Source organism: Haliaeetus albicilla, chromosome 24, assembly GCF_947461875.1.
Source record: "Haliaeetus albicilla chromosome 24, bHalAlb1.1, whole genome shotgun sequence".
NCBI lineage: Eukaryota > Metazoa > Chordata > Aves > Accipitriformes > Accipitridae > Haliaeetus > Haliaeetus albicilla.
Genome location: NC_091506.1, coordinates 16,781,148 through 16,793,470, shown reverse-complemented (window position 1 = coordinate 16,793,470; position 12,323 = coordinate 16,781,148). Strand labels below are relative to the sequence as shown.

Genomic DNA, 12,323 nt, shown 5'->3' with positions numbered 1-12,323 from the left:
CTGACTACTCCCAGTCGCTGCCTTGTCCTTCATGTGCCTGGAAATGGTTTCCAGGATAGTTGTTCCACCACCTTCCCAGGGACCAAAGTGTGGCTGACTGGCCTCTAGTTCCCTGGGTCCTTCCTCCTGCTCTTCTTGAAGACAGGAGTGACATTTCCCTTCTTCCAGCCCTCAGGCACCTCTCCCAGTCACTGTGATCATTCAAAGATAATTGAGAGTAGCCTCATGATGGAGGTTCTTGAGCTTGGAGGAGGTGGTCCTTGAATATCAACCAGCTTTCTTGGACACTTCTTCCCTCTAGGCCCCTGCCCCATGGCAAGAAGATTCACGAAGAGGCCAAAGTATGCCCTCCTTACGTCCAGGGTTGTGATCTTGCTGTTTGTCATGCTCCCTCCTCTCAGGATCCTGAACTCCACCATGTCATGGTCACTGCAGCCAAGGCTGCCTTTGACCTTCCCAATCCCAAAGAGCCCTTCCTTGTTTTTAAGTGTGGGGTCCAGCAGAGTACGTCTTGTCATCAGCTCTTCTGTCGCTTGTGTCAGGAAGTTGTCACTGATGCTGTCCAGGAACCTCCTGGATTGCTTATGCCCTGCTGTGTTGTCCTCCCAGGAGGTGTCGTGGTGCTTAGTCCCCAATGAGAATCAGGGCTTGCAAACATGGGGCTACTTCCAGCTATCTGTAGAAGGCTTCATTTACTTGTTTTTCCTGATCCAGGTGGCCCTATAGCAGACACCCACTACAATGTCGCCCATATTGGTTGGCTCTTTCATCCTTACCCATAAGCTCTCAGTCGGCTTATCACCCATCCTCAGGCAGAGCTCCATGCATTCCAGCTCTTCTCTCACATAAAGCGCAACTCCTCTCCTCCTCTTCCCAGCCTGTCCTTCCTAAATATAAGAATAAGGAAATATTAAATCCAGGTTTGTTTCAGATCATGGTAGCTTTTAATGACATTACTGTAACAGTTCTAAGTATTGCTTTGGATTTCCTACATGTTTGCCTTTAGCATAAGAATAAGCTTGACAGTTTTAGGCCACATGTTGCAGGTAGGGCAGTGTTCAAGAACTTGCTGTGTTATTCTGCATAATATTTACTGATGAACTAAGCTGGTTTTGGATTTAGTGTCTACCTGGAGCACACAGATAACATTTTGAAAGCTATAGAAGAAATCTCCAGTGTTGGTGTTCCTGAACTGATCAACTCTGCCAAAGATGGATGTTCTTCTACTTATCCTACACTAAGCAGGTAATTATATCAATAGAGACTTTGAATTTAATCAGATGCATAATGGCAATTTCTGCTTTTCAGTATTTAATTTTCTTATTTTGTGGTCTATTATGGTTTAATGTTAGTACCACTGTGGCCTACTCTGGGTTTTTGTAAACATTCTTTTGGCAGTGCACAACAGGTTAGTACAGGGTTAGCTTTAGGTCAAGGTGGAATGGCCTTGTGCATTAACACAACATTGAGTTTATTATTGGTGAGCCATTTTAATTGGAGAATGAACTGCTGTCTGTCATCAGGTATGTTGCCTCTTTCTGTGCTACTGTGGTGGTATAAAGCACTCTAAAAGTCAGCCTTAGAGGCCTGGGGTGGCTGTAGGCAATCCTGGGCTGGTATGCAATGTGCAAAAGCACACTCAGGGTGTTTCTGCTCCTACCACAGGAATTTGGAAGCACAGTTTACGCAGGGGTGGCCAAAGTCCCTGCGCTTTGTTAACTACCAAAATCATCTTATGCTGACAGCTGCAAGCCTTTTGCTGTGCATCGCCCAGAGCTACAAAGAAGTGGGTGGTTTCTATGTGTGGTTCATACTGGGGAAGTAGTAGTGAGTTCCCAGGATTCTCCATCTGGGTGATGGGGCTGGGCTAGATATGCTTATGAGTCTTAGGGCCAATCTCCTGTGATTTCCTATTGAGAAGGATGGCTAGCTGGGTAACCTTCAAGTTTTCCACATCATTCTGGGGACAAGAAGCCTATCTAGATTCTCAGAGCTGGCTTTTAGTTTTTCTCTCACTTTCTCCACAGGCAGACATTCCCGGTTTTCTTCAGAGTAATGATGGCTCAGCTAGAGAGTTCAGTGAAAAGCATCCCAGCTGGGAAACCATCAGACTCAAGTGAGGTAGGAAAATAAATGCACTGGACTCTAAGGGGAAGAAGACATAAGTTAAACTGTACAGTACAATAAAGATGTATAAATTGGAAAGGAATCTACTTCGGAATTTTGTCTAGGAAATGCAGTCAGACAGCTTCATTCATCAGCCTAAACAGATATACAGGGTAACATATGAGTAGCATCCTTTTTATCTGGTTTGTACCATGTCAAAAATCCACTAAATCCAGCAGAAGCTATAACCAGAAAACAGGTAGTAATCAGCAAAATACTAAGCTGTGCAGTTGGTCTGCATACCTGTGTGGGACCACAAAATTATTTTGCAACCAGGACCTGCTCTGAGAGCAAGGAAGTGTGTTAATACTTAGCATTTTAAGCCATGTGGGCACTGAGCAGGCTGGAATTGCCATAAAGTGGTTTTGCTGTGATAAATCTGCCTGTGGCGAAGCTTTGTTCCTCTGTCTTCAACAACAACAACAACGATGCTTTGGCTACCACAAATGCTGAGAGAGCATCCAGAAAGGCGAGAGGAAATACTCCATCTTGGGTTATTGTCCCTTGCATCCCATTAGGTGCAACTGGAGAAGCTGCTGAGGTGGAACATTGCTGTGCGGAATTTCCATATACTCGTTAACTTGGTCAAGGTGAGGTTCTGGTTGTTTTTCTGGCTTTACCTTCAGATTTCCAGCAAAGCCCAGTGTGTTCAGGTTCATGAGCGCTAAGAGAAAAACATGAAGTATGGCTGACTAGTGGAACAACCTGGAGGTGGTAAATAAAGCCAGTTATAATCTGTGTGCAAGGGTTTCCATTTAGCTTTCACTTCAATACTACTTAATTCTTACAGCCTGCTCATCTTATTAACATGGATCTCACACAAATAATAAGTCTGCACAAAGACAAAATGATGTAAAGAAGTACAGAAAAAGGACTGAACAAACACCCCAGTTGTCTAGTACAGTGTTTTGTGTCTGACAGAGTCCACTGCCAGCTGTGGAAAAGGCAGATGGGAGGAAACCCTTCAGGTAGATCTGGAATAACATCTGACAGAAGGAAACATTCTCCTGATGTACTCAGCTGAAGGCAGGCTAATACTCTGAACAGGAGACTTGGATTCCTGTCTATAACCTGCATTCAGGGCTTATCTGATAGCTCTCAGCTTCACTTGCTCTTATGGTAACATACGATCTTCCTTAGTATCCTGCTGACAATTCATGTCATCCTATGGTGATGGAGTTGGTACATTCAGTGTCACTGCATGTGATGATGTTTTAGGCAGAAGGCGATAGGTACAGCTGCCCTTTTCTTCTTGCTTAGGTTGGTCATTACTGTTTGCCTTTATCGTATCTGATTGGCAAGTCCAGCTTTTTCAAGTTCAGCTTATGAGCTCTGGTGAATTGAGCTCAATTCTTCTATACAGCAGCATTCACTAGAGCCCTACATGTGCTCCAGATGTCTTCTGAGAGCACAAAGGGTAGAGCTGGACCAGCTAGTTCTGTTTTGCAACCCATAGCAGCACCAGGGTACCTTCACAGCTCTCATTCACATCTGTGTGCTATGCCAGTTAAAACGTTCACTAATTAGTTATAGAATTGGTCACTGGCAAAAATATATACACAAACGTATACCAGAAGAAAGCCTTCAAGAGACCTGAGACCATCTGTTCCATTTCTTTGTTTGCTGTTGGACCACAGCTGTGTGTGACCTGTGCAGTGACACCTGGTATCTTTTGCCAGCTGGCACTGTTTCCTCCAAAATACATTATTTTGCACATCTCAGTTTTGCTTCGTCCGTTATGCATTTACTTGCCCATCAGCTGGACTTAGGTCTCTTGGGTCCCAAAGTATTAAGAATTTCAGACTCATTGAGATAATTTTGTGCCATCTGCAAAAGGTGCACCTTAGATCACCAAATAGCCATCCTGCCAAGTACTTCCACCTGACAGGCACTACATTTCACATGCTTATGTGGTGTTCCCTGTTGAAACTTGAGAATGGATGTTGCCTTAGAACAGGTTTCACACTTTAATGAAGGGGAGTTATGTAATTAAGGGCTATTTTTAATTGGCTGCTGTGCTTACATAGTTTCCTTTGGACTTGTGGACCGATCTGGCTCTCTTTTTTTCCTCTTGCCCAAGTAGGTATTTGACAGCAGGCCTGTACTCAGCATCTGCCTGAAGGTAAGCAAGAATTCAAAATAACTGAAGAGAGCAGTTTCAATACCAGCTTTCTTGAATCATTGCCTCCAGTGGAGTAGAGTGGTTACTGAATTCACTGGAAGAAGCAGATACTGCTTCTTAAACCTTTGACTGTCTTCCACTAATCCTCATTGTATGGCTCAACCACAGCTAACTTACTGCAGTTGGCATTACTGACTTTAGACCCTTTCCCCTTTCTCCTTTCCCCATGGTACTCCAAATGAGAGGAGACATCACAGCAGACAGGTCTCCCTTGGAGCCCAGAAAGATCATGTGTCCCTCTGCAACCCCCCCTTTTCTGGCTAGGACTCATACATAAGTATAGTGATTCTAACATTTTGTGCTTAGTTCAGTTTTATTCCCAATTTGCTAGTGAATAAAACCAGGGGTGTGTACAATGATGACACTTTGTCCTCCTAGCCTCTCTTTGCAGTGATTAAAGTGGGACCTTTTACTGATCCTGTATATTCCAGTACAGCCTTCACATGAATATAGTCTTTTACTAAGAACAGTCTCCAGGGTAGCTTGAAAGAATGTATCATTAGCTTATCTGACTTTGTGATGGTTCTTTGAAAAGGCATTTAAACATGCTTCTGATATATTTATCATTCTTTTGTAGTACGGCCGTCTCTTTGTAGAAGCATTTCTGAAGCTTGCCATGCCTCTCCTGGACTACAGCTTTAAAAAGCACAGGGTAAGCCTTTTGGAGACAGAACTGTCTGGAACCAATTGGGAAGCATGACTGATGCTTGTTAGAAGGAGATTCCTGTCTCTGGTCACATGTTGGCATGACACTTGTGACAGTTCACGACGAACGCATCTGATGTCTCTAGCTGTGCTCTGCCCTGTTTACTTGCCCGTCCAGTGCTCTCTCAGCAAACAGATCACTGTTTCCCGACTTGCCATCAGTCTTCTAGTTGGATGGCTTCACTGTTAGCAAAGGAAGCCCTTTCAACCTCCACCTCCTTCAAAAGTTATTACCACAAAGGTGTCACTCACAGAGTAGGAAGCTCATGTGAGCAAGTCAGGTTGGTGAGGGCTTGCAGTCCAGATGGACAGTGACATCGGTGTCTTTGCAATAATTCTTGGAGCTTTGAGCAGGGCAACGCGCATGAGTGTAGATGGACAGGCCAACCTTGGTGCACTACGTGACAAGCAAGAACAGTTGACTTCTTTCCTCTGCTTTGTTGCAAGGCAGTCCAGCTTTGCCAGTGAGACTCGTTCTTTGGCTTAGTCTTCACAACTTGCCTCTAATAGATAACTCCTTTCTATTGCAAATGTAAGATGTATTCTCATGGGTTTTTGAGGGAATGAGGTTATTAAACAGACAATAGAAAGTGCCATGTAATTTGCTCAATAGAGAGGACTGATATCCAGAGTTTGTGCTGGATGTGTTTCAAATACCACAATCTAGCAGTATGTTTTATACTTTTCCTCTGGTTCTCCTACTTCAGAAGGTTGTACTCAAGGCAAAATGTGACAAGGTTGTCTTGATTTTAATTGCCCCACTTTCACTGATAGGCATTCATTCCAAACTCTGATTCAAAATCCGTTTCAGGTCAAAGTGCTTGGCCTTATGACCTGTGGTCATACTTTTATTACCAGTTACTTATATGCACTGTGCAAGCCTCCTCCTATGGCTTCATTCTGTTCGTCTGATGTTTCCTGCATACGTGCATCATATCTCTGTCCCATAACCCTTTGAAAGGATTGCTAGGACTAATACTGTTTCATTATTCTTGTTTTCCTCATGGAAAAATCCTTTGAGAATGATTTGCTGGTCTATTTATTTATTGCAGGATGATGTGCAGAGTTTGCTGAAAACCTTGCAGCTGAGTACCAGACAACTTCATCACATATGTGGCCATTCCAAGGTAAGATAAGTTCTAATTGCAGCACAAACTCCTGTCCTAAGAATGATTTATTGCCCTTCCACTGCTTTTCCAGGGCACAGGCAGGTTCTACTTGCAGGCTTCTAGCATTGTCTGTACAAGCAAAAACTCTGAGAGGAGAAGAAATAGCCTTGGTTAATGGCCCAAAAGTTGAAGTATTTGATCTGGAAGTGGCTGACTTGGATGTCAGATCAGGTTAGCGTACTCTTTTTTTAGGACAGAGGTTCTTGACATCTTTGGTTGTTGGCATCTCTAAGAGGGTGTTTCGGAAGACACAAGCTAAGACCTTAGAGACCTTGCATAAAGTATAGATGTCAGACTGGTAATGTGGGAGAGAAGCTTTGACAAAGATCAACAGCCTTGCGAGACAGAACAATCAGCAACAGGAGGTGGACCTTACTCAAAATCGTCTTGAGGTGCCTTTTTGGCATTGTTGCGTTGATACTAGGGAAGAGGGCAAAGGGAGGGGAGAAAGGTGGTAACACACAACTGGTCTGCTAGTGTCTCTGTAGGAGACTTAGGGCAGCAAGGAAGGAGAGGATTAGCACCCTGCTTACAGTGTGGAAGGCCAATGCTTGTCATGAGAGAATCACATGGGAGAAGGCAGTTAGAAAGAACTTCATGTGTGCTGCTTTGTTCCTGTTAGACTCCTAAGAGGTTCAAGAACACGTGTCCAAGAAGGGAGCTTTGCCAAAGCAGTTGAAGGGAGAAAGCCACTATTAGCATGGCTGTCCAAGCTAGATTTGCTCCTGATTTAGTCCAGAGCTGGCATCAGGAGCATAAAAGTCTATCTGGAGATCAGAACATGCTATTGCAGCTATCAGCATAGGGGAGAATTGGAAGTTGGCATAAACCCTGGAGATGCTAAAAAGTCCTCCTTGTGTTTGAAAGTGAAATCCTTAGGGCTGCTTTAAAGTCACAATTCACCTTGCAAACAGGATAACATCATGGCAGCTTGCGATGTCTTGTCTTTGCACTTGACTGGCATTTTCAAGTGCTGTGTCCCATGGCCCCTGTTAGCATATAACTGCGATTAGCGAATGCTTGTATTTTACCACTGCTCTTGTATCTGTTGCAATCTGATTAGGTCTCTGTGCCAAATCATTTTTGCAAGAATGAGAAGGTAGCAGCTGAATCTAGGCAAATAAATGTATGCAATGAATGCTCCACACCTGTTTGAAGAGGCGTTAACACCAACATTTGTTAAACCAGTCTATATTTTACTTTCATAAAAGACTAGTAAATACTCACTGATGTACCATGCAGTGTTAACCTAGGATTTGCTACTCTCCCTCAATATGAGTGTCTTCAAAGAGCATCACACAGCAGACAGTAGCAATCAGCTTCGCCTGTAATTTCCTAAGTGTTTGTCTTTTACTCTTTCACACCAGGCTTCTCTTCTGTTTACATATCTAATGCTGGACATAAGGACAGTTTCTGGAGACAGATTTTTGCAAATGCCATAGTACTTTGTTGAGTCTTCAAACTGCATGCAGACAGTTGGGCAGGTTCCAAGACCCAGGGAGCACTGTGATTGTTGATTGTGTCATTAGCGAGGTTTTCCCTGATTTGGTTCTGATTAGTGCTGATGATTGCTAGGTCCAGCCTCTTACACACGCTAGAGAACAGATTGCTGTTGGTATTCAGTTACCCATTCCCCGCTGGCGGAACTTGAAGCAAAGCAGTATCCCTCTTCCCAGGCATGCTGAACCCTTCCAAGAAACAAAGCTGATCTGATTTCAGAGTATAGCTAATGAGAGCATCTTAATGCAAGAAGGTTTCAAAGTATCCTCATGAAAGAGGAAAATACTTATGCACAAAATAATTGTTTATGGCTCTTGGCAGGTTTTCTGGTTTAGCAACGACTCTGTTCTGCAGATCCAAGCCTAGCAGGAAGAGATGCTCACCTAGAGCTAAATCTCACACAATACCTGGCATAGCTGCCCCTCCTCAGCTGGTTTTTGCTTACAGCAGCTCCATCTGTTCCCTCCTGTCCTAGTTCTCCAAAAACCAGTGTTTCTTTGGTCTGGACAACCTGGCTTTGGAGTTTATAGTGCACACACATTCCATGTAGCTAGTGTAAAGGAATTGCATCAGACACTGAGCAAGAAAAGATTGTCACTGCGGTGGCTTATTCAACACCTTTCTCACTCTTTCTTCTCCGTGCTTCGGAATTCAGCAATATCCTGACATGAAACTCCCTCCAGTGTTAGTTTGTAGCTTGCGGCTATCAGCAAGTAGTTATCTCCCTTCCTAGGTAGGTAGTTTTGGAGTCTGGCCACTTGTAGCATTGCTTTTTGCTTTGAACTGGAACGGTGTGATTGTCCATCGCTGACCTCCATAGTTAACTCTGCTATTTCACAAGTAATAGCTTGTACGTGAGTCAGACTTACCCAAATGCTATCGGCTGCATGCACCTCCAGCACCAGCAGCAATGCAGCAATTTGTGTGCAAGCAAGCTGTGGCTGCCATGAGCTAGATGGCAGCAGTGGAGATCTGCGCGTGAAGAGCTGTGCGTTGTTCTTGGAGAACAGAGCAAGTGACACCAGTCTGTTGCTGAGATGATGGAGCACAAGAAAAGTAGATTGTCAAAATAATTTCCTAAGGGTCAGCAGAATTCATCTGATTTATGTAGAGAAGTCACTAGCCCCTCTCTCTGGTTCATGAAAAAAGCTGAGGCTGCTCCTATTTTTACCCAGAGTGGATATGGCTGTTTGGATTGTTGCAAGGGATCATTTTGCTGCCTTAGACAAAATGCTTATCCGAGTTTTATTTTTTAACAAAAGCTATAAAAGAATTTGGGCAAGAAATGACATAATCTGAGCGAGCTTTGTGGGGATCATGTCCCATCCCACCCACCTGTATAACCAATGGCTTTTTAAATAGCCAGAATACTTAGGCAAGAATCATAGTCACGTTTTACTGTTTCATATTTAGATTCACCAAGACATTGGACTGACCAACCATGTGCCTTTGTTGAAGAAGTCACTGGAACAATTTGTATACCGAGTGAAGGCAATGCTGGCATTCAACCACTGCCAGGAGGCGTTCTGGGTGGGCATCCTTAAAAATCGCGATCTTCAGGTGAGAATCACTGTTCTGCCTAGGGTAATTAAAATCTTGGGAAGGACAATGCTCATCTTGCCCAGACAACTTTAACTCTGCCCTTGTGTGCGGGTAGAGCTAAAAGGTCAGCTTCCGTGTGACCATATTACAGTCACGTCTAGCGCAGCAGAACGAAGCGTTTTATTTCAAGATTAAGGGCCTGGATCTCTGGGGGCTTCCTTGCAGCGAGGCTCTCACACTGAAGTGGTCCGTTTTTATTGTCTGTAATGAATGGGTACGGGGGATCCCTCCTCTGCTCAGTGGCAAGAACTACACGCGAAGAAGGGAAGAGGTAAGGGTCACTTGAACACCTCTTCACACACTCTTGTGTGTGGCTTTAACAGAAGCCAATTCTGGCTGTTTTCTTCATCTTTCACTGTAGAAGCAGGACAGTTGAAACAAAACCCGCTTTTCACTCAAAAGCGTTCTATTTAAGATGGTAACAAAACGCTGCTTTCCTCCGGCCCATCCTAGCAGGCTTTGGCTGGCTCGCATACGCTCAGTACAGGTCTTTTGCCTTCACCTTAGGGAGAAGAAATTCTGTCTCAAGCCTCTGAAGAGAGGGACTCCGCTGAGGAGGACTCCGCAGAAAGCCTTGCTGAGGTACTTCTTCGCCGGGGACGCTGCCCGCCGCCTTGAGCGACTTGGCTCAAACTCTGCCTAGAACGCGAAGGCGGCGGGCGGAGCGGGGCGGGGCGGGGGGCGGCAGGTTCGGCTCTGACGGCGGCCTCCCCCGCAGGAGCCGAGCGGGAGCGACACCGACGCCAGCGACGAGGAGAGCGCGGCCGGGCCGGGCCCCTCTCCCGCGGAGCCCTGAGGCGGCGGCGGCGGCGGCGGCGGCGGCGGGTGGGGCCTGAGGCGGCTTCGGGGGCGGTGCCGCGGCGCGAGGGGGTGGGGGAGGTGTAACCCCGCGCAGGCGCGGTGCGCGCCGGGGCGGCGGCGGCGGCGGGGGCGGCCATGTCGGTGCAGGAGGACCCGGTGCAGCGGGAGATCCACCAGGACTGGGCCAATCGCGAGTACATCGAGGTGATCACCAGCTCCATCAAGAAGATCGCGGACTTCCTCAACTCCTTCGGTGAGGGCGGCGGCGGCGGCGGGGGGGGCGTGGGGTGGCGGGCCGGGGCGGGCGCCCGCCCGCGGTCTCTGACTGCCGCTTCCCCGCAGACATGTCGTGCCGGTCCCGGCTGGCCACCCTGAACGAGAAGCTGACGGCCCTCGAGCGCAGGATCGAGTACATCGAGGCCCGGGTGAGCAGGGGGGCGGGCGGGCGGGAGAGGGCCCGGCCGGGCCCGGTGCCGGCCGTGGCTGAGGCGTTTCCTCTTCCCGGCAGGTCACCAAGGGCGAGACGCTGACATAGGCCTGGGGCGGCCCCGGGCCCCCCCCACCCCGCCGGAGCACCGCCGCCCCGCACCCTGCTCGGGGCCTGCCGCCGCCACCGCCGCCGCCTCTCCTTGTGTTGCCAATAAACCGCTGTGCTCCTGCCCTGCCTGCTCTCTGCCTGCCTGCCTGCCTGCCTGGGGCCGGGCCAGGGGACGCCCGGCTCCCCGCCACCGTCTTGGATGTCCAGAGCCTGCCCTTCCGTCCGCCTGACCCGCAGGCTTCGGGCCGTGTTCCTCCCCGCACGTGGGGGCTCTGATGGGAGGGGGTGCGCTCCAGGGGCTGCAGGCCTGGCTGCTGTCAGCTCCGGGAGGCGCCTGACCGCCCTTTGAGGTGCTTTGTGCTCCTGCTGGGGTCACAGCGCAAAATCTGGTGATCCCGACGGTTTGGAAGGTGTCGCAGCCTGCTCATGTGCACACTGTTGAGGCTAGGTGGGGACAGCAGGCTCACCTGGCGTGGTGCACATGCCACAAGAGAGTGCTCTTTGCTGGCACCTGGGAAGAGGTGCTTATCCTCCTCTCTAGGGAGGCAGGTGGCAAGGAGAAGGAAATCTCTCTTCCCTTCCCACCGCTCCTCTATTTATCTCAGTTTTTCAGTGGGCATCTACAGCTGCAAACTCACTGCTCATATTTAGTGTTTGTTGGGGAGTCCATGGAGTCGGTGTCAGTAAAGGTCGTCTTGCTTCCCAGCCAACTTTAAATGTCTCAGTATATTATTCTCCAACTGGAAGCTGTCTTTTTCATGATGGCAGTGTGATGTCTGCAGTGTTTACTGGACACCTGGGTAACTTAATGTTCTTTATATTTTTGAGGCTGGCAGGTCTGACATCAGCTGGTTGCTCCTCAGCATGGGCTCTCCATAGGAAGCTCTGTGTTTTCCATTGTTCCAATAAATACTCCTCCAGCCTTTCCCTCAGCTCACCTAGCCAGTTATTCTTTACTGTCAGGTTGGGCTGCACATCTGGGAGGCTTGGCCGCTTCTCTTGCATAGCCCCAGTGGAAATAAGTGCTTTTTACCAACCTTGCAGAGCTTACAGTGGAGTGGAGCAGGCACAGATCATTGCTTGGGGGTGACGTCAAATGATGAGAGATGGTGCTGTCCTACAAGATTGTGAGATGGAGGGAAAGCACCTCTCTTTCCTCAGGCAGTTGCTTTGTGGCCCAAGTACATCAAAAACATGCCTGTGACCCATTCCCTGGTTATTCTGCGTGTGCTGAAGTGGAGATCTCTGTCCTTGGAGATAACTTGATACTTGTCTGGACAAGGCTGTGAACAGCTTGATCTGACTTTGAATGGGGGGGTGGGGTGAGTTAGAGACCACTAGAGGTCCCTGCCTAAATTATCCCAAGATTCTTCACCCAAAGACTGAATGGGAGACAGAGGATACTACAGACATCCTTGGGACTGGGGCTGTACCAGGCTGACCTGTTTGCTTGAGATCCATTGCTTGTTCTTGGTCCCAGCTAGTAGTGTGGTGTGTTTCTCTCGGATCCCTTCCTGGTTTCCTGACAGGCTGTTGTAACGGTTCTCCCTTTTTCCTCTGACCCTAGGGTTTCTCACGGGAGTAGGTGTTGCCACACAGTTGGTGTGGCCAAAGCAGTTTTGGTGTAGGGATCTGTCTTCTGGAAGGTACTGCTCCTCCC

At 47.6% G+C, this 12,323-nt stretch overlaps 2 protein-coding genes and 1 long non-coding RNA gene across 5 annotated transcripts in view; 2 read left to right on the top strand and 1 right to left on the bottom strand.

The window, feature by feature from the left end:
* FANCD2 (FA complementation group D2) overlaps positions 1–10,177 on the top strand; it is a 54,520-nt gene extending 44,343 nt beyond the window's left edge. For all 3 annotated transcript variants that reach the window (XM_069812341.1, XM_069812339.1, XM_069812340.1), the window contains 9 exons: positions 1,123–1,245; positions 2,028–2,121; positions 2,685–2,756; positions 4,250–4,288; positions 4,926–5,000; positions 6,106–6,180; positions 9,136–9,282; positions 9,832–9,906; positions 10,043–10,177. In XM_069812341.1, the coding sequence (XP_069668442.1) occupies positions 1,123–1,245; positions 2,028–2,121; positions 2,685–2,756; positions 4,250–4,288; positions 4,926–5,000; positions 6,106–6,180; positions 9,136–9,282; positions 9,832–9,906; positions 10,043–10,120 (778 nt within the window). In that variant the 3' untranslated portion in view covers positions 10,121–10,177. The remainder of the gene's footprint in view (positions 1–1,122; positions 1,246–2,027; positions 2,122–2,684; positions 2,757–4,249; positions 4,289–4,925; positions 5,001–6,105; positions 6,181–9,135; positions 9,283–9,831; positions 9,907–10,042) is intronic.
* The window catches only part of LOC138690898 (uncharacterized), a 40,400-nt gene that overhangs the window by 23,006 nt on the left and 5,071 nt on the right, over positions 1–12,323 (bottom strand). The window contains exon 2 of the long non-coding RNA XR_011329703.1: positions 777–887. This is a non-coding gene — a long non-coding RNA (uncharacterized lncRNA). The remainder of the gene's footprint in view (positions 1–776; positions 888–12,323) is intronic.
* BRK1 (BRICK1 subunit of SCAR/WAVE actin nucleating complex) lies at positions 10,203–11,595 on the top strand. The gene is made up of 3 exons (XM_069812350.1): positions 10,203–10,378; positions 10,468–10,550; positions 10,634–11,595. The coding sequence occupies exons 1-3, from the start codon at positions 10,261–10,263 to the stop codon at positions 10,658–10,660; spliced, it is 228 nt and encodes a 75-aa protein (XP_069668451.1). The 5' UTR covers positions 10,203–10,260; the 3' UTR covers positions 10,661–11,595.